Genomic DNA, 21,699 nt, shown 5'->3' on the forward strand with positions numbered 1-21,699 from the left:
TCGGGGTTTGGGGTTTGGGGTTTGGGGTCGGGGTTTGGGGTCTGGGTTCGGGTTTGGGGTTTGGGGTCTGGGTTCGGGCTCCGGGTTTGGGGTTTGGGGTCGGGTTTTGGGGTCGGGGTTTGGGGTCGGAGTTTGGGGTCTGGGTTTGGGCTCCGGGTTTGGGGTCTGGGTTCGGGCTCCGGGTTTGGGGTCGGGGTTTGGGGTCGGGGTTTGCGCTCCGGGTTTCTGGGGTATATATTCCACGTGGTGACCTTGTCTGCCGTCTACATCATCTTGTTGTGATCCGACAGCTGTAACTGCAATGCTCAGATGCCCCGGCCGGTGAAGGTGGCAGCGATCGGGGGGCAGAGTTACCTCAGCACCATCCTCAGGTTCTTTGTGGAGCAGCTGGCCAACAAAACCTCCGACTGGCTCAACTACCTGAGGATCCTGGTCATTCCTCTGGGTGAGTGTCCGAGAGAGGGGGCAACACACACAGGGGGCGATGGGGGGAGGGGGTGACGGGGGTGTGGGGGGGGGGTCGGGGGTGAGGGGAGGGTGTGGGGGGGGTGATGGGGGAGGGGGTGTATGGTGTGTGGGTGAGGGGGGGTGGCGGGCAGCCGGTGGGGGGTGGGGGGGGGTGACGGGTGACGGGGAAGGGGTGACGGGGAAGGGGTGTATGGTGTGTGGGTGAGGGGGTGTGGGGGGGGGATGGCGGGCAGCGTGTGGGAGGGGGGAGGGGGTGACGGGGAGGGGGTGATGGGGAGGGGGTGACGGGGAAGGGGTGTTTGGTGTGTGGGTGAGGGGGGTGTGGGGGGGTGGCGGGCAGCGTGTGGAGGGTGACGGGGAAGGGGTGTTTGGTGCGTGGGGAGGGGGAGGGGGTGATGGGGAGGGGGTGACGGGGAGGGGGTGTATGATGTGTGGGTGAGGGGGGGGTGGCGGGCAGCGGGTGGGGGGGGAAATGGGGGAGAGGGAAGGGGGGTGACGGGGAGGGGGTGACGGGGAGGGGGTGTGTGGTGTGTGGGTGAGGGGGGGTGGCGGGCAGCGGGTGGAGGGGTAATGGGGGAGAGGGAAGGGGGGGTGACGGGGAGGGGGTGACGGGGAGGGTGTGTGTGGTGTGTGGGTGAGGGGGGGTGGCGGGCAGCGGGTGGGGGGGTAATGGGGGAGAGGGAAGGGGGGGGTGACGGGGAGGGGGTGACGGGGAGGGGGTGGATGGTGTGTGGGTGAGGGGGTGTGGGGGGGTGGCGGGCAGCGTGTGGCGGGATGGAGGTTGTCCTGATGTTGACATGTCTCTGCCAGGCTGCCACCCTGTTGCCAGGTACCTGGGCTGTGTGGACGGCAGGTACAGCAGCCTCTTCCTCGACCCTGCCTGGACTGACCTGTTCAGCAAGTCCGAGGCTCCCACTGCAGGTAGGACCGGGGGGGGGGGGGGGGGGGGGGGGGGGGGGGGACAACAGAACCCTCGGTGATTCCTCCACAGTAACCCTGGAGCCACGGCCCGCCCCAAAGATTCAGGGCATTGTGGGGGGGGGGGTCTGCCAGATCCACCCTCCCACCCCCCATGCATCCCTTCCTCCCCTTCCCTTCGCTCCCTCTCCTTCCCTTCGCTCCCTCCCCTTCCCTTCGCTCCCTCTCCTTCCCTTCGCTCCCTCCCCTTCCCTTCGCTCCCTCACCTTCCCTTCGCTCCCTCCCCTTCCCTTCGCTCCCTCCCCTTCCCTTCGCTCCCTCTCCTTCCCTTCGCTCCCTCCCCTTCCCTTCGCTCCCTCTCCTTCCCTTCGCTTCCTCCCCTTCCCTTCGCTCCCTCCCCTTCCCTTCGGTCCCTCCCCTTCCCTTCGCTCCCTCCCCTTCCCTTCGCTCCCTCCCCTTCCCTTCGCTCCCTCCCCTTCCCTTCGGTCCCTCCCCTTCCCTTCGCTCCCTCCCCTTCCCTTCGCTCCCTCCCCTTCCCTTTGCTCCCCCTCCTTCCCTTCGCTCCCTCCCCTTCCCTTCGCTCCCTCCCCTTCCCTTCGCTCCCTCTCCTTCCCTTCGCTCCCTCTCCTTCCCTTCGCTCCCGCTCTGTGATGTCCCGCTATCTCAATACAACTCACTCAGGACCAACAGAGATCAAAGTCTGTGTCTTTCCTGATGTGTGCGTGCATGCTCTGTGTGTGTGTTGGATATGTGATGCGTGTGCTGCATGTGTGCGTGTTGTGTGTGTGTTGCAGGTGTTCAGTGTGTGCTGCATGTGTGCGTGTTCAGATTATGTTGCATCTGTGCGTGTTCGCTGTGTGTGCTGCATGTGTCCAGTGTGCGTGTTGCATGTTTGCGTGTCCAGTGTGCATGTTGCATGTGTGCGTGTTCAGATTGCGTGTTGCATGTGTGCGTGGTGGGAATGGGAGATCACTGGTTGGTTCTCTCCAGGTGTAAAGCTCTTGATATGGCGACAGAAACTGGTCTTTTTAAAGAATGTTTGGGCCTTTAATCCTTCTCTTTAGATGCACTGGATGTGGTTGGACGGATTTTTCAGTACATTTCGGGAGCACATGTATCTCACCAGCTCCCAATAGCCGAGGCCATGTTAACTTGTAAACACAAGAGGTAAGGAAGCTCTGTTTATAAATCCTGGGTCACTAGGCCCGATGTTTGGAACACTGGTTCTCATGTCTGTCGTCTGATTCTCTTACTGACTCTCTCCCCACAGTCACGAAGATGATTCCTACCAGAAGTTTATTCCATTTGTCGGTGTGAGTATCTTAATTACTGGCTGTTACTTCAGTGTCAAGGGGAGTTCATCTGTGTCTGTGTGACACACACTCACGCTCGCTCTCTGTCTCTGTGACACACACACACTCACGCTCGCTCTCTGTCTCTGTGACACACACTCACTCACTCACGCTCGCTCTGTCTCTGTGACACACATTCACGTTCGCTCTCTGTCTCTGTGACACACACTCACTCACTCACGCTCGCTCTGTCTCTGTGACACACATTCACGTTCGCTCTCTGTCTCTGTGACACACATTCACTCACGTTCACTCTCTGTCTCTGTGACACACACACTCACTCACGTTCGCTCTCTGTCTCTGTGACACACACTCACTCACTCACGCTCGCTCTGTCTCTGTGACACACATTCACGTTCACTCTCTGTCTCTGTGACACACATTCACTCACTCACGCTCGCTCTCTGTCTCTGTGACACACACTCACTCACGCTCGCTCTCTGTCTCTGTGACACACATTCACGTTCGCTCTCTGTCTCTGTGACACACATTCACTCACGTTCACTCTCTGTCTCTGTGACACACACACTCACTCACGTTCGCTCTCTGTCTCTGTGACACACACTCACTCACTCACGCTCGCTCTGTCTCTGTGACACACATTCACGTTCACTCTCTGTCTCTGTGACACACATTCACTCACTCACGCTCGCTCTCTGTCTCTGTGACACACACTCACTCACGCTCGCTCTCTGTCTCTGTGACACACACTCACTCACGCTCGCTCTCTGTCTCTGTGACACACATTCACTCACTCACGCTCGCTCTCTGTCTCTGTGACTCACTCACTCACGTTCGCTCTCTGTCTCTGTGACACACACATTCACTCACGTTCGCTCTCTGTCTCTGTGACACACACATTCACTCACGTTCGCTCTCTGTCTCTGTGACACACACACACTCACGCTCGCTCTCTGTCTCTGTGACACACACACACTCACGCTCGCTCTGTCTCTGTGACACACACACACACACACTCACTCACGTTCGATCTCCGTCCCTGTGACACACACACACACACACTCACTCACGCTCGCTCTCTGTCTCTGTGACACACACACACACACACACACACACTCACTCACGTTCACTCTCTGTCTCTGTGACACACACACACACTCACGTTCGCTCTCTGTCTCTGTGACACACACTCACTCACGCTCGCTCTCTGTCTCTGTGACACACACTCACTCACGTTCGCTCTCTGTCTCTGTGACACACACACACTCACGCTCGCTCTGTCTCTGTGACACACATTCACTCACTCACGCTCGCTCTCTGTCTCTGTGACACACATTCACTCACGTTCGCTCTCTGTCTCTGTGACACACACACACACACACACACACACTCACTCACGTTCGATCTCCGTCAATGTGTCACACACACACACACACACTCACTCACGTTCGCTCTCCGTCTCTGTCACACACACACACACTCACTCACGTTCGATCTCCGTCTCTGTGACACACACACACTCACGTTTGCTCTCCGTCTCTGTGACACACACACACACACACACACACTCACGCTCACTCTCTGTCTCTGTGACACACATTCACTCACGTTCACTCTCTGTCTCTGTGACACACACACACACACACTCACTCACATTCGATCTCCGTCTCTGTGACACACACACACACACACACTCACTCACGTTCGCTCTCCGTCTCTGTCACACACACACACACTCACTCACGTTCGATCTCCGTCTCTGTGACACACACACACTCACGTTTGCTCTCCGTCTCTGTGACACACACACACACACACACACTCACGCTCACTCTCTGTCTCTGTGACACACATTCACTCACGTTCACTCTCTGTCTCTGTGACACACACACACACACTCACTCACGTTCACTCTCTGTCTCTGTGACACACACACACACACACTCACTCACGTTCGCTCTCTGTCTCTGTGACTCACTCACGCTCGCTCTTTGTCTCTGTGACACACACACACTCAAGTTCGCTCTCTGTCTCTGTGACACACACACACAGACACACTCACGTTCGCTCTCTGTCTCTGTGACTCACTCACTCACGTTCGCTCTCCGTCTCTGTGACACACACACTCACTCATGTTCGCGCTCTGTCTCTGTGACACACATTTGTCGGTGTGAGTATCTTAATTACTGGCTGTTACTTCAGTGTCAAGGGGAATTCATCTGTCTGTGTGACACACACATTCACTCACGTTCGCTCTCCGTCTCTGTGGCACACACACAGACTCACGTTTGCTCTCTGTCTCTGTGACACACACACACACACTCACTCACGTTCGCTCTCTGTCTCTGACACACACACTCACGTTCACTCTCTGTCTCTGTGACACACACACACTCACTCACGCTCGCTCTGTCTCTGTGACACACACTCACTCACGCTCGCTCTCTGTCTCTGTGACACACACTCACTCACGCTCGCTCTCTGTCTCTGTGACACACACACTCACACACGTTCGCTCTCTGTCTCTGTGACACACACACATTCACTCACGTTCGCACTCCGTCTCTGTGACACACACACACTCACACACGTTCGCTCTCCGTCTCTGTGACACACACACTCACTCACGCTCGCTCTCCGTCTCTGTGACACACACACTCACTCAAGTTCGCTCTCTGTCTCTGTGACACACACACTCACTCACGCTCGCTCTCCGTCTCTGTGACACACACACACTCAAACGTTCACTCTCTGTCTCTGTGACACCCACACACATACTCACTCACGTTCGCTCTGTCTCTGTGACACACACTCACTCACGCTCGCTCTCTGTCTCTGTGACACACTCACTCATGTTCGCTTTGTCTCTGTGACACACTCACTCGCGATCGCTCTCTGTCTCTGTGACACACACACTCACGTTCGCTCTCTGTCTCTGTGACACACACACACAGACTCACGTTTGCTCTCTGTCTCTGTGACACACTCACACACACACTCACTCACGTTCGCTCTGTCTCTGACACACACACTCACGTTTGCTCTTTGTCTCTGTGACACACACACACACTCACTCACGCTCGCTCTGTCTCTGTGACACACACACTCACTCACGTTTTCTCTCTGTCTCTGTGACACACACACACACACTCACTCACGTTCGCTCTCTGTCTCTGACACACACACTCACGTTTGCTCTCTGTCTCTGTGACACACTCACACACTCACTCACGCTCGCTCTCTGTCTGTGACACACACACACTCACTCACGTTCGCTCTCTGTCTCTGTGACACACACTCACTCACGCTCGCTCTCTGTCTCTGTGACACACTCACTCACGCTCGCTCTCTGTCTCTGTGACACATACACTCACTCACGCTCGCTCTCTGTCTCTGTGACACACTCACTCATGTTCGCTTTGTCTCTGTGACACACTCACTCGCGATCGCTCTCTGTCTCTGTGACACACTCACTCACACTCGCTCTCTGTCTCTGTGACACACACACTCACTCACGCTCGCTCTCTGTTTCTGTGACACACACACTCACTCACGCTCGCTCTCTGTCTCTGTGACACACACACACTCACTCACGTTCGCTCTCTGTCTCTGTGACACACACTCACTCACGCTCGCTCTCTGTCTCTGTGACACACACACTCACTCACGTTCGCTCTCTGTCTCTGTGACACGCACTCACTCACGCTCGCTCTCTGACTCTGTGACACACTCACACACACTCACGCTCGCTCTCTGTCTCTGTGACACACATTCACTCACGTTCGCTCTCTGTCTCTGTGACACACTCACTCACGTTCGCTCTCTGTCTCTGTGACACACACAGACATTCGCTCTCTGTCTCTGTGACACACACACTCTCACGCTCGCTCTCTGTCTCTGTGACACACTCACACACACTCACGCTCGCTCTCTGTCTCTGTGACACACACACTCACTCACGCTCGCTCTCTGTCTCTGTGACACACATTCACTCACGTTCGCTCTCTGTCTCTGTGACTCACTCACTCACGCTCGCTCTCTGTCTCTGTGACACACTCACACACGTTCGCTCTGCGTCTGTGACACACACTCACTCACGCTCGCTCTGTCTCTGTGACACACTCACTCACGTTCGCTCTCTGTCTCTGTGACACACTCACTCACGCTCGCTCTCTGTCTCTGTGACACACTCACTCACGTTCGCTCTGTCTCTGTGACACCCAGTCACTCACGCTCGCTCTGTCTCTGTGACACACTCACACACGTTCGCTCTCTGTCTCTGTGACACACACACACTCACTCACATTCGCTCTCTGTCTCTGTGAAACACACACACAGACACTCACGTTCGCTCTCTGTCTCTGTGACCCACACACACAGACACACACACACTCACGTTCGCGCTCTGTCTCTGTGACACACACACACAGACACACACACACTCACGTTCGCTCTCTGTCTCTGTGGCACACTCATTTGTCGGTGTGAGTATCTTAATTACTGGCTGTTACTTCAGTGTCAAGGGGAGTTCATCTGTGTCTGTGACACACACACTCACTCATGTTCGCTCTCTGTCTCTGTGACACACTCACACACACACACTCACTCGCGTTCGCACTTTGTCTCTGTGACACACACTCACTCACGTTCGCTCTGTCTCTGTGACACACTCACACGCACACACTCACTCACGTTCGCTCTCTGTCTCTGTGACACACTCACACACACACACTCACACACACACACACTCACTCACGTTCGCTCTCTGTCTCTGTGACAGACACACACACTCAATCACGTTCGCTCTCTGTCTCTGACACACACACTCACGTTTGCTCTCTGTCTCTGTGACACACTCACTCACGTTCGCTCTCTGTCTCTGACACACTCATTCACGTTCGCTCTCTGCCTCTGTGACACACTCACTCATGTTCGCTCTGTCAATGTGACACACTCATGTTCGCTCTCTGTGACACACTCATTCACGTTCGCTCTCTGCCTCTGTGACACACTCACTCACGTTCGCTCTCTGTGACACACTCACTCACGTTTGCTCTCTGTCTCTGTGACACACTCACAGACATTGACGCTCGCTCTCTGTCACACACTCACGCTCGCTCTCTGTCTCTGTGACACACACTCACTCACGCTCGCTCTCTGTCTCTGTGACACACATTCACTCACTCACGCTCGCTCTCTGTCTCTGTGACACACACTCACTCATGTTCGATCTCCGTCTCTGTGACACACACACACACACTCACTCACGTTCGCTCTCCGTCTCTGTCACACACACACACTCACTCACGTTCGATCCCCGTCTCCGTGACACACACACACTCACGTTTGCTCTCCGTCTCTGTGACACACACACACACACACACTCACGCTCACTCTCTGTCTCTGTGACACACATTCACTCACTGTCTCTGTGACACACACACACACACACACTCACGCTCACTCTCTGTGACACACATTCACTCACTGTCTCTGTGACACACACACACACACTCACTCACGTTCACTCTCTGTCTCTGTGACACACACACACACACACACACTCACTCACGTTCACTCTCTGTCTCTGTGACACACACACACTCACTCACGTTCGCTCTCTGTCTCTGTGACTCACTCACTCACGTTCGCTCTCTGTCTCTGTGACACACACACACTCACTCACGTTCGCTCTCTGTCTCTGTGACTCACTCACTCACGTTCGCTCTCCGTCTCTGTGACACACACACTCACTCATGTTCGCGCTCTGTCTCTGTGACACACATTTGTCGGTGTGAGTATCTTAATTACTGGCTGTTACTTCAGTGTCAAGGGGAGTTCATCTGTGTCTGTGTGACACACACTCACGCTCGCTCTCTGTCTCTGTGACACACACTCACTCACGCTCGCTCTCTGTCTCTGTGACACACATTCACTCACTCACGCTCGCTCTCTGTCTCTGTGACACACACTCACTCACGTTCGATCTCCGTCTCTGTGACACACACACACACACTCACTCACATTCGCTCTCCGTCTCTGTCACACACACACACTCACTCACGTTCGATCTCCGTCTCCGTGACACACACACACTCACGTTTGCTCTCCGTCTCTGTGACACACACACACACACACACTCACGCTCACTCTCTGTCTCTGTGACACACATTCACTCACGTTCACTCTCTGTCTCTGTGACACACACACACACACACTCACTCACGTTCACTCTCTGTCTCTGTGACACACACACACACACACACACTCACTCACGTTCACTCTCTGTCTCTGTGACACACACACACTCACTCACGTTCGCTCTCTGTCTCTGTGACTCACTCACTCACGTTCGCTCTCTGTCTCTGTGACTCACTCACTCACGCTCGCTCTCCGTCTCTGTGACACACACACTCACTCATGTTCGCGCTCTGTCTCTGTGACACACACTCACTCACGCTCGCTCTCTGTCTCTGTGACACACTCACTCATGTTCGCTTTGTCTCTGTGACACACTCACTCGCGATCGCTCTCTGTCTCTGTGACACACACACTCACGTTCGCTCTCTGTCTCTGTGACACACACACACAGACTCACGTTTGCTCTCTGTCTCTGTGACACACTCACACACACACTCACTCACGTTCGCTCTGTCTCTGACACACACACTCACGTTTGCTCTCTGTCTCTGTGACACACACACACACTCACTCACGCTCGCTCTGTCTCTGTGACACACACACTCACTCACGTTTTCTCTCTGTCTCTGTGACACACACACACACACTCACTCACGTTCGCTCTCTGTCTCTGACACACACACTCACGTTTGCTCTCTGTCTCTGTGACACACTCACACACTCACTCACGCTCGCTCTCTGTCTGTGACACACACACACTCACTCACGTTCGCTCTCTGTCTCTGTGACACACACTCACTCACGCTCGCTCTCTGTCTCTGTGACACACACTCACTCACGCTCGCTCTCTGTCTCTGTGACACATACACTCACTCACGCTCGCTCTCTGTCTCTGTGACACACTCACTCATGTTCGCTTTGTCTCTGTGACACACTCACTCGCGATCGCTCTCTGTCTCTGTGACACACTCACTCACACTCGCTCTCTGTCTCTGTGACACACACACTCACTCACGCTCGCTCTCTGTTTCTGTGACACACACACTCACTCACGCTCGCTCTCTGTCTCTGTGACACACACACACTCACTCACGTTCGCTCTCTGTCTCTGTGACACACACTCACTCACGCTCGCTCTCTGTCTCTGTGACACACACACTCACTCACGTTCGCTCTCTGTCTCTGTGACACGCACTCACTCACGCTCGCTCTCTGACTCTGTGACACACACAGACATTCGCTCTCTGTCTCTGTGACACACACACTCTCACGCTCGCTCTCTGTCTCTGTGACACACTCACACACACTCACGCTCGCTCTCTGTCTCTGTGACACACACACTCACTCACGCTCGCTCTCTGTCTCTGTGACACACATTCACTCACGTTCGCTCTCTGTCTCTGTGACTCACTCACTCACGCTCGCTCTCTGTCTCTGTGACACACTCACACACGTTCGCTCTGCGTCTGTGACACACACTCACTCACGCTCGCTCTGTCTCTGTGACACACTCACTCACGTTCGCTCTCTGTCTCTGTGACACACTCACTCACGCTCGCTCTCTGTCTCTGTGACACACTCACTCACGTTCGCTCTGTCTCTGTGACACCCAGTCACTCACGCTCGCTCTGTCTCTGTGACACACTCACACACGTTCGCTCTCTGTCTCTGTGACACACACACACTCACTCACATTCGCTCTCTGTCTCTGTGAAACACACACACAGACACTCACGTTCGCTCTCTGTCTCTGTGACCCACACACACAGACACACACACACTCACGTTCGCGCTCTGTCTCTGTGACACACACACACAGACACACACACACTCACGTTCGCTCTCTGTCTCTGTGGCACACTCATTTGTCGGTGTGAGTATCTTAATTACTGGCTGTTACTTCAGTGTCAAGGGGAGTTCATCTGTGTCTGTGACACACACACTCACTCATGTTCGCTCTCTGTCTCTGTGACACACTCACACACACACACTCACTCGCGTTCGCACTTTGTCTCTGTGACACACACTCACTCACGTTCGCTCTGTCTCTGTGACACACTCACACGCACACACTCACTCACGTTCGCTCTCTGTCTCTGTGACACACTCACACACACACTCACACACACACACACTCACTCACGTTCGCTCTCTGTCTCTGTGACAGACACACACACTCAATCACGTTCGCTCTCTGTCTCTGACACACACACTCACGTTTGCTCTCTGTCTCTGTGACACACTCACTCACGTTCGCTCTCTGTCTCTGACACACTCATTCACGTTCGCTCTCTGCCTCTGTGACACACTCACTCATGTTCGCTCTGTCAATGTGACACACTCATGTTCGCTCTCTGTGACACACTCATTCACGTTCGCTCTCTGCCTCTGTGACACACTCACTCACGTTCGCTCTCTGTGACACACTCACTCACGTTTGCTCTCTGTCTCTGTGACACACTCACAGACATTGACGCTCGCTCTCTGTCACACACTCACGCTCGCTCTCTGTCTCTGTGACACACACTCACTCACGCTCGCTCTCTGTCTCTGTGACACACATTCACTCACTCACGCTCGCTCTCTGTCTCTGTGACACACACTCACTCATGTTCGATCTCCGTCTCTGTGACACACACACACACACTCACTCACGTTCGCTCTCCGTCTCTGTCACACACACACACTCACTCACGTTCGATCCCCGTCTCCGTGACACACACACACTCACGTTTGCTCTCCGTCTCTGTGACACACACACACACACACACTCACGCTCACTCTCTGTCTCTGTGACACACATTCACTCACTGTCTCTGTGACACACACACACACACACACTCACGCTCACTCTCTGTGACACACATTCACTCACTGTCTCTGTGACACACACACACACACACTCACTCACGTTCACTCTCTGTCTCTGTGACACACACACACACACACACACTCACTCACGTTCACTCTCTGTCTCTGTGACACACACACACTCACTCACGTTCGCTCTCTGTCTCTGTGACTCACTCACTCACGTTCGCTCTCTGTCTCTGTGACACACACACACTCACTCACGTTCGCTCTCTGTCTCTGTGACTCACTCACTCACGTTCGCTCTCCGTCTCTGTGACACACACACTCACTCATGTTCGCGCTCTGTCTCTGTGACACACATTTGTCGGTGTGAGTATCTTAATTACTGGCTGTTACTTCAGTGTCAAGGGGAGTTCATCTGTGTCTGTGTGACACACACTCACGCTCGCTCTCTGTCTCTGTGACACACACTCACTCACGCTCGCTCTCTGTCTCTGTGACACACATTCACTCACTCACGCTCGCTCTCTGTCTCTGTGACACACACTCACTCACGTTCGATCTCCGTCTCTGTGACACACACACACACACTCACTCACATTCGCTCTCCGTCTCTGTCACACACACACACTCACTCACGTTCGATCTCCGTCTCCGTGACACACACACACTCACGTTTGCTCTCCGTCTCTGTGACACACACACACACACACACTCACGCTCACTCTCTGTCTCTGTGACACACATTCACTCACGTTCACTCTCTGTCTCTGTGACACACACACACACACACTCACTCACGTTCACTCTCTGTCTCTGTGACACACACACACACACACACACTCACTCACGTTCACTCTCTGTCTCTGTGACACACACACACTCACTCACGTTCGCTCTCTGTCTCTGTGACTCACTCACTCACGTTCGCTCTCTGTCTCTGTGACTCACTCACTCACGCTCGCTCTCCGTCTCTGTGACACACACACTCACTCATGTTCGCGCTCTGTCTCTGTGACACACACTCACTCACGCTCGCTCTGTCTCTGTGACATACACTCACTCACGCTCGCTCTCTGTCTCTGTGACACACACTCACTCACGCTCGCTCTCTGTCTCTGTGACACACACACTCACTCACGCTCGCTCTCTGTCTCTGTGACACACACACTCACACGTTCGCTCTCTGTCTCTGTGACACACACACATTCACTCACGTTCGCACTCCGTCTCTGTGACACACACACACTCACACACGTTCGCTCTCTGTCTCTGTGACACACACACACTCACTCACGCTCGCTCTCCGTCTCTGTGACACACACACTCACTCAAGTTCGCTCTCTGTCTCTGTGACACACACACACTCACTCACGCTCGCTCTCCGTCTCTGTGACACACATTCACTCACTCACGCTCGCTCTCCGTCTCTGTGACACACACACACTCACGTTCACTCTCTGTCTCTGTGACACCCACACACACTCACTCACGTTCGCTGTCTCTGTGACACACACTCACTCACGCTCGCTCTCTGTCTCTGTGACACACTCACTCATGTTCGCTTTGTCTCTGTGACACACTCACTCGCGATCGCTCTCTGTCTCTGTGACACACACACACTCACGTTCGCTCTCTGTCTCTGTGACACACACACACACTCACGTTTGCTCTCTGTCTCTGTGACACACACACACACACACTCACTCACATTCGCTCTCTGTCTCTGACACACACACTCACGTTTGCTCTCTGTCTCTGTGACACACTCACACACTCACTCACGCTCGCTCTGTCTCTGTGACACACACGCTCACTCACATTTGCTCTGTCTCTGTGACACACACACACACACTCACTCACGTTCGCTCTCTGCCTCTGACACACACACTCACGTTTGCTCTCTGTCTCTGTGACACACTCACACACGCTCGCTCTCTGTCTGTGACACACACACACTCACTCACGTTCGCTCTCTGTCTCTGACACACACTCACTCACGCTCGCTCTCTGTCTCTGTGACACACACTCACTCACGCTCGCTCTCTGTCTCTGTGACACATACACTCACTCACGCTCGCTCTCTGTCTCTGTGACACACTCACTCATGTTCGCTTTGTCTCTGTGACACACTCACTCATGTTCGCTTTGTCTCTGTGACACACTCACTCGCGATCGCTCTCTGTCTCTGTGACACACACTCACTCACACTCGCTCTCTGTCTCTGTGACACACACACTCACTCACGCTCGCTCTCTGTCTCTGTGACACACACACTCACTCACGCTCGCTCTCTGTCTCTGTGACACACACTCACTCACGCTCGCTCTCTGTCTCTGTGACACACACACTCACTCACGTTCGCTCTGTCTCTGTGACACGCACTCACTCACGCTCGCTCTCTGACTCTGTGACACACTCACACACACTCACGCTCGCTCTCTGTCTCTGTGACACACATTCACTCACGTTCGCTCTCTGTCTCTGTGACACACTCACTCACGTTCGCTCTCTGTCTCTGTGACACACACAGACATTCGCTCTCTGTCTCTGTGACACACACTCTCACGCTCGCTCTCTGTCTCTGTGACACACTCACTCACGTTCGCTCTGTCTCTGTGACACCCACTCACTCACGCTCGCTCTGTCTCTGTGACACACTCACACACGTTCGCTCTCTGTCTCTGTGACACACTCACTCACGTTCGCTCTCTGTCTCTGTGACACACACTCACTCACACTCGCTCTCTGTCTCTGTGACACACACACTCACTCACGCTCGCTCTCTGTCTCTGTGACACACACACTCACTCACGCTCGCTCTCTGTCTCTGTGACACACACTCACTCACGCTCGCTCTCCGTCTCTGTGACACACATTCACTCACTCACGCTCGCTTTGTCTCTGTGACACACTCACTCGCGATCGCTCTCTGTCTCTGTGACACACACTCACTCACACTCGCTCTCTGTCTCTGTGACACACACACTCACTCACGCTCGCTCTCTGTCTCTGTGACACACACACTCACTCACGCTCGCTCTCTGTCTCTGTGACACACACTCACTCACGCTCGCTCTCCGTCTCTGTGACACACATTCACTCACTCACGCTCGCTCTCCGTCTCTGTGACACACACACACTCACGTTCACTCTCTGTCTCTGTGACACCCACACACACTCACTCACGTTCGCTCTGTCTCTGTGACACACACTCACTCACGCTCGCTCTCTGTCTCTGTGACACACTCACTCATGTTCGCTTTGTCTCTGTGACACACTCACTCGCGATCGCTCTCTGTCTCTGTGACACACACACACTCACGTTCGCTCTCTGTCTCTGTGACACACACACACACACTCACTCACGTTCGCTCTCTGTCTCTGACACACACACTCACGTTCACTCTCTGTCTCTGTGACACACTCACACACTCACTCACGCTCGCTCTGTCTCTGTGACATACACTCACTCACGCGCGCTCTCTGTCTCTGTGACACACACTCACTCACGCTCGCTCTCTGTCTCTGTGACACACACACTCACTCACGCTCGCTCTCTGTCTCTGTGACACACACACTCACACGTTCGCTCTCTGTCTCTGTGACACACACACATTCACTCACGTTTGCACTCCGTCTCTGTGACACACACACACTCACACACGTTCGCTCTCTGTCTCTGTGACACACACATACTCACTCACGCTCGCTCTCCGTCTCTGTGACACACACACTCACTCAAGTTCGCTCTCTGTCTCTGTGACACACACACACTCACTCACGCTCGCTCTCCGTCTCTGTGACACACATTCACTCACTCACGCTCGCTCTCCGTCTCTGTGACACACACACACTCACGTTCACTCTCTGTCTCTGTGACACACACTCACTCACGCTCGCTCTCTGTCTCTGTGACACACTCACTCATGTTCGCTTTGTCTCTGTGACACACTCACTCGCGATCGCTCTCTGTCTCTGTGACACACACACACTCACGTTTGCTCTCTGTCTCTGTGACACACTCACACACTCACTCACGCTCGCTCTGTCTCTGTGACACACACGCTCACTCACATTTGCTCTGTCTCTGTGACACACACACACTCACTCACGTTCGCTCTCTGCCTCTGACACACACACTCACGTTTGCTCTCTGTCTCTGTGACACACTCACACACGCTCGCTCTCTGTCTGTGACACACACACACTCACTCACGTTCGCTCTCTGTCTCTGACACACACTCACTCACGCTCGCTCTCTGTCTCTGTGACACACACTCACTCACGCTCGCTCTCTGTCTCTGTGACACATACACTCACTCACGCTCGCTCTCTGTCTCTGTGACACACTCACTCATGTTCGCTTTGTCTCTGTGACACACTCACTTATGTTCGCTTTGTCTCTGTGACACACTCACTCGCGATCGCTCTCTGTCTCTGTGACACACACTCACTCACACTCGCTCTCTGTCTCTGTGACACACACACTCACTCACGCTCGCTCTCTGTCTCTGTGACACACACACTCACTCACGCTCGCTCTCTGTCTCTGTGACACACACTCACTCACGCTCGCTCTCTGTCTCTGTGACACACACACTCACTCACGTTCGCTCTGTCTCTGTGACACGCACTCACTCACGCTCGCTCTCTGACTCTGTGACACACTCACACACACTCACGCTCGCTCTCTGTCTCTGTGACACACATTCACTCACGTTCGCTCTCTGTCTCTGTGACACACTCACTCACGTTCGCTCTCTGTCTCTGTGACACACACAGACATTCGCTCTCTGTCTCTGTGACACACACTCTCACGCTCGCTCTCTGTCTCTGTGACACACTCACTCACGTTCGCTCTGTCTCTGTGACACCCACTCACTCACGCTCGCTCTGTCTCTGTGACACACTCACACACGTTCGCTCTCTGTCTCTGTGACACACTCACTCACGTTCGCTCTCTGTCTCTGTGACACACACAGACATTCGCTCTCTGTCTCTGTGACACACACTCTCACGCTCGCTCTCTGTCTCTGTGACACACTCACTCACGTTCGCTCTGTCTCTGTGACACCCACTCACTCACGCTCGCTCTGTCTCTGTGACACACTCACACACGTTCGCTCTCTGTCTCTGTGACACACACACACTCACTCACATTCGCTCTCTGTCTCTGTGAAACACACACACAGACACTCACGTTCACTCTCTGTCTCTGTGACCCACACACACAGACACACACACACTCACGTTCGCGCTCTGTCTCTGTGACACACACACACAGACACACACACACTCACGTTCGCTCTCTGTCTCTGTGACACACTCATTTGTCGGTGTGAGTATCTTAATTACTGGCTGTTACTTCAGTGTCAAGGGGAGTTCATCTGTGTCTGTGACACACACACACTCACTCATGTTCGCTCTCTGTCTCTGTGACACACTCACACACACTCACTCACGTTCGCTCTCTGTCTCTGTGACACACACACACACACACTCACTCGCGTTCGCACTCTGTCTCTGTGACACACACTCACTCACGTTCGCTCTGTCTCTGTGACACACACACACACACTCACTCACGTTCGCTCTCTGTCTCTGTGACAGACACACACACTCAATCACGTTCGCTCTCTGTCTCTGACAAACACACTCACGTTTGCTCTCTGTCTCTGTGACACACTCACTCACGCTCGCTCTCTGTCTCTGTGACACACTCAGACATTCGCTCTCTGTCTCTGTAATACACACACACACACTCACTCACATTCGCTCTGTCTCTGACACACACACTCACGTTTGCTCTCTGTCTCTGTGACACACTCACTCACGTTCGCTGTCTGTGACACACTCACAGACATTCGCTCTGTCTCTGTGACACACACACACTCACGCTCGCTCTCTGTCTCTGTGACACACACTCACTCACGTTCGCTGTCTGACACACTCACAGACATTCGCTCTCTGTCTCTGTGACACACATTCACTCACGTTCGCTCTGTCTCTGTGACACACATTCACTCACGTTCGCTCTCTGTCTCTGTGACACACACACACACACTCACTCATGTTCGCTCTCTGTCTCTGTGACACACATTCACTCACGTTTGCTGTCTCTGTGACACACACTCACTCACGCTCTCTCTGTCTCTGTGACACACACACACGTTCGCTCTCCGTCTCTGTGACACACACACTCACTCACGTTCGCTCTCCATCTCTGTGACACACTCTCACACAATCTCACTCACGCTCGCTCTCTGTCTCTGTGACACCCACACACACACACACTCACGCTCGCTCTCTGTCTCTGAGACACACACTCACTCACGTTCGCTCTCTGTCTCTGTGACACACACTCACTCACGCTCGCTCTGTCTCTGTGACACACTCACACACGTTCGCTCTCCGTCTCTGTGACACACACACTCACTCACGTTCGCTCTCCATCTCTGTGACACACTTTCACACAAACTCACTCACGCTCGCTCTCTGTCTCTGTGACACCCACACACACACACTCACGCTCGCTCTCTGTCTCTGTGACACACACTCACTCACGCTCGCTCTCTGTCTCTGTGACACACACTCACTCATGCTTGCTCTCTGTGACACCCACACACACACTCACTCACGCTTGCTCTGTCTCTGTGACACCCACACACACACTCACTCACGCTCGCTCTCTGTCTCTGTGACACACACTCTCTCACGGTCGCTCTCTGTCTCTGTGACACACTCACACACTCATTCACGTTCGATCTCCGTCTCTGTGACACACTCACTCACGTTCGATCTCCGTCTCTGTGACACACTCACTCACGCTCGCTCTCTGTCTCTGTGACACACACACACATTCGCTCTCCGTCTCTGTGACACACACACACACACTCACTCATGCTCGCCCTCTGTCTCTGTGACACACACACTCACTCACGCTCGCTCTCTGTCTCTGTGACACACACACAGTCACTCACGTTCGCTCTCTGTCTCTGTGACACACACTCACGCTCGCTCTCTGTCTCTGTGACACACACACTCACTCACGTTCGCTGTCTCTGTGACACACTCACTCACGCTCGCTCTCTGTCTCTGTGACACACACACACTCACGCTCACTCTGTCTCTGTGACACACTCACTCACGTTCGCTCTCTGTCTCTGTGACACACACTCACGCTCGCTCTCTGTCTCTGTGACACACTCACACACGTTCGCTCTCCGTCTCTGTGACACACACTCACTCACGTTCGCTCTCCATCTCTGTGACACCCACTCACTCACGCTCGCTCTGTCTCTGTGACACACTCACTCACGTTCGCTCTGTCTCTGTGACACCCACTCACTCACGCTGGCTCTGTCTCTGTGACACACTCACACACGTTCGCTCTCTGTCTCTGTGACACACACACACACACTCACGTTCGCTCTCTGTCTCTGTGACACACACACTCACTCACGTTCGCTCTCTGTCTCTGTGACACACTTACTCGCGATCGCTCTCTGTCTCTGTGACACACATTTGTCGGTGTGAGTATCTTAATTACTGGCTGTTACTTCAGTGTCAAGGGGAGTTCATCTGTGTCTGTGACACACACTCACTCATGTTCGCTCTCTGTCTCTGCGACACACTCACACACACACTCACTCACGTTCGCTCTCTGTCTCTGTGACACACACTCACTCACGTGCGCTCTCTGTCTCTGTGACACACACTCACTCACGTTCGTTCTCTGTCTCTGTGACACACACACTCACTCACGTTCGCTCTCTGTCTCTGACACACACACTCACGTTTGCTCTCTGTCTCTGTGACACACTCACTCACGCTTGCTATCTGTCTCTGTGATACACACACACACACTCACTCACGTTCGCTCTGTCTCTGACACACACTCACGTTTGCTCTCTGTCTCTGTGACACACTCACTCACGTTCGCTCTCTGTCGCTGTGACACACACTCACTCACGCTCGCTCTGTCTCTGTGACACACTCACTCACGTTCGCTCTCTGTCTCTGTGACACACACTCACGCTCGCTCTCTGTCTCTGTGACACACTCACACACGTTCGCTCTCCGTCTCTGTGACACACACTCACTCACGCTCGCTCTGTCTCTGTGACACACTCACACACGTTCGCTCTCCGTCTCTGTGACACACACTCACTCACGTTCGCTCTCCATCTCTGTGACACCCACTCACTCACGCTCGCTCTGTCTCTGTGACATACTCACTCACGTTCGCTCTGTCTCTGTGACACCCACTCACTCACGCTGGCTCTGTCTCTGTGACACACTCACACACGTTCGCTCTCTGTCTCTGTGACACACACACACACACTCACGTTCGCTCTCTGTCTCTGTGACACACTTACTCGCGATCGCTCTCTGTCTCTGTGACACACATTTGTCGGTGTGAGTATCTTAATTACTGGCTGTTACTTCAGTGTCAAGGGGAGTTCATCTGTGTCTGTGACACACACTCACTCATGTTCGCTCTCTGTCTCTGCGACACACTCACACACACACTCACTCACGTTCGCTCTCTGTCTCTGTGACACACACTCACTCACGTGCGCTCTCTGTCTCTGTGACACACACACTCACGCACGTTCGCTCTCTGTCTCTGACACACACACTCACGTTTGCTCTCTGTCTCTGTGATACACTCACTCACGCTCGCTCTCTGTCTCTGTGACACACTCAGACATTCGCTCTCTGTCTCTGTGATACACACACACACACTCACTCACGTTCGCTCTCTGTCTCTGACACACACACTCACGTTTGCTCTCTGTCTCTGTGACACACTCACTCACGTTCGCTGTCTGTGACACACTCACAGACATTCGCTCTCTGTCTCTGTGACACACACACACTCACGCTCGCTCTCTGTCTCTGTGACACACACTCACTCACGTTCGCTGTCTGTGACACACTCACAGACATTCGCTCTCTGTCTCTGTGACACACACACACTCACGCTCGCACTCTGTCTCTGTGACACACATTCACTCACGTTCGCTCTCTGTCTCTGTGACACACACACTCACTCACGCTTGCTCTCTGTCTCTGTGACACACACACACACACTCACACACGCTCGCTCTCTGTCTCTGTGACACACTCTCACGGTCGCTCTTTGTCTCTGTGACACACACACACACACTCACTCACGCTTGCTCTCTGTCTCTGTGACACACACACACACTCACTCACGTTCGATCTCCGTCTCTGTGACACACTCACTCACGCTCGCTCTCTATCTCTGTGACACACTCACACACATTCGCTCTCCGTCTCTGTGACACACACACACACTCACTCATGCTCGCTCTCTGTCTCTGTGACACACACTCACGTTCGCTCTGTTACTGACACACTCACGTTCGCTCTCTGTCTCTGTGACACACTCACGTTCGCTCTCTGTCTCTGTGACACACTCATTCGCGTTCGCTCTCTGCCTCTGTGACACACACACACAGACACACACACACTCACGTTCGATCTCCGTCCCTGAGACACACTCACTCATGTTCGCTTTGTCTCTGTGACACACTCACTCGCGATCGCTCTCTGTCTCTGTGACACACACACTCACTCACGTTCGCGCTCTGTCTCTGTGACACACACTTGTCGGTGTGAGTATCTTAATTACTGGCTGTTACTTCAGTGTCAAGGGGAATTCATCTGTGTCTGTGACACACACATTCACTCATGTTCGCTCTCTGTCTCTGTGACACACTCACACACACACTCACTCACGTTCGCTCTCTGTCTCTGACACACTCACACACACACACACACACACTCACTCACGTACGTGCGCTCTCTGTCTCTGTGACACACACACTCACTCACGTTCGCTCTCTGTCTCTGACACACACACTCACGTTTGCTCTCTGTCTCTGTGACACACTCACTCACGCTCGCTCTCTGTCTGTGTGACACACTCAGACATTCGCTCTCTGTCTCTGTGATACCCACACACACACTCACTCACGTTCGCTCTCTGTCTCTGACACACACACTCACGTTT

The 21,699-nt window shown here is 53.8% G+C and overlaps 1 protein-coding gene across 1 annotated transcript in view; it reads left to right on the plus strand.

Moving 5' to 3' along the window:
- The first annotated feature begins 296 nt into the window (after positions 1-296).
- Positions 297-21,699, plus strand: part of LOC140400188 (phosphofurin acidic cluster sorting protein 1-like) — a 51,330-nt gene continuing 29,927 nt past the window's right edge. Inside the window, exons 1-4 of the mRNA XM_072489656.1 lie at positions 297-445; positions 1,279-1,389; positions 2,451-2,553; positions 2,657-2,699. Coding sequence (XP_072345757.1) covers positions 310-445; positions 1,279-1,389; positions 2,451-2,553; positions 2,657-2,699 — 393 coding nt within the window. The 5' untranslated portion in view covers positions 297-309. The remainder of the gene's footprint in view (positions 446-1,278; positions 1,390-2,450; positions 2,554-2,656; positions 2,700-21,699) is intronic.

The sequence above is a fragment of the Scyliorhinus torazame genome, chromosome 24 (genome assembly GCF_047496885.1).
Source record: "Scyliorhinus torazame isolate Kashiwa2021f chromosome 24, sScyTor2.1, whole genome shotgun sequence".
NCBI lineage: Eukaryota > Metazoa > Chordata > Chondrichthyes > Carcharhiniformes > Scyliorhinidae > Scyliorhinus > Scyliorhinus torazame.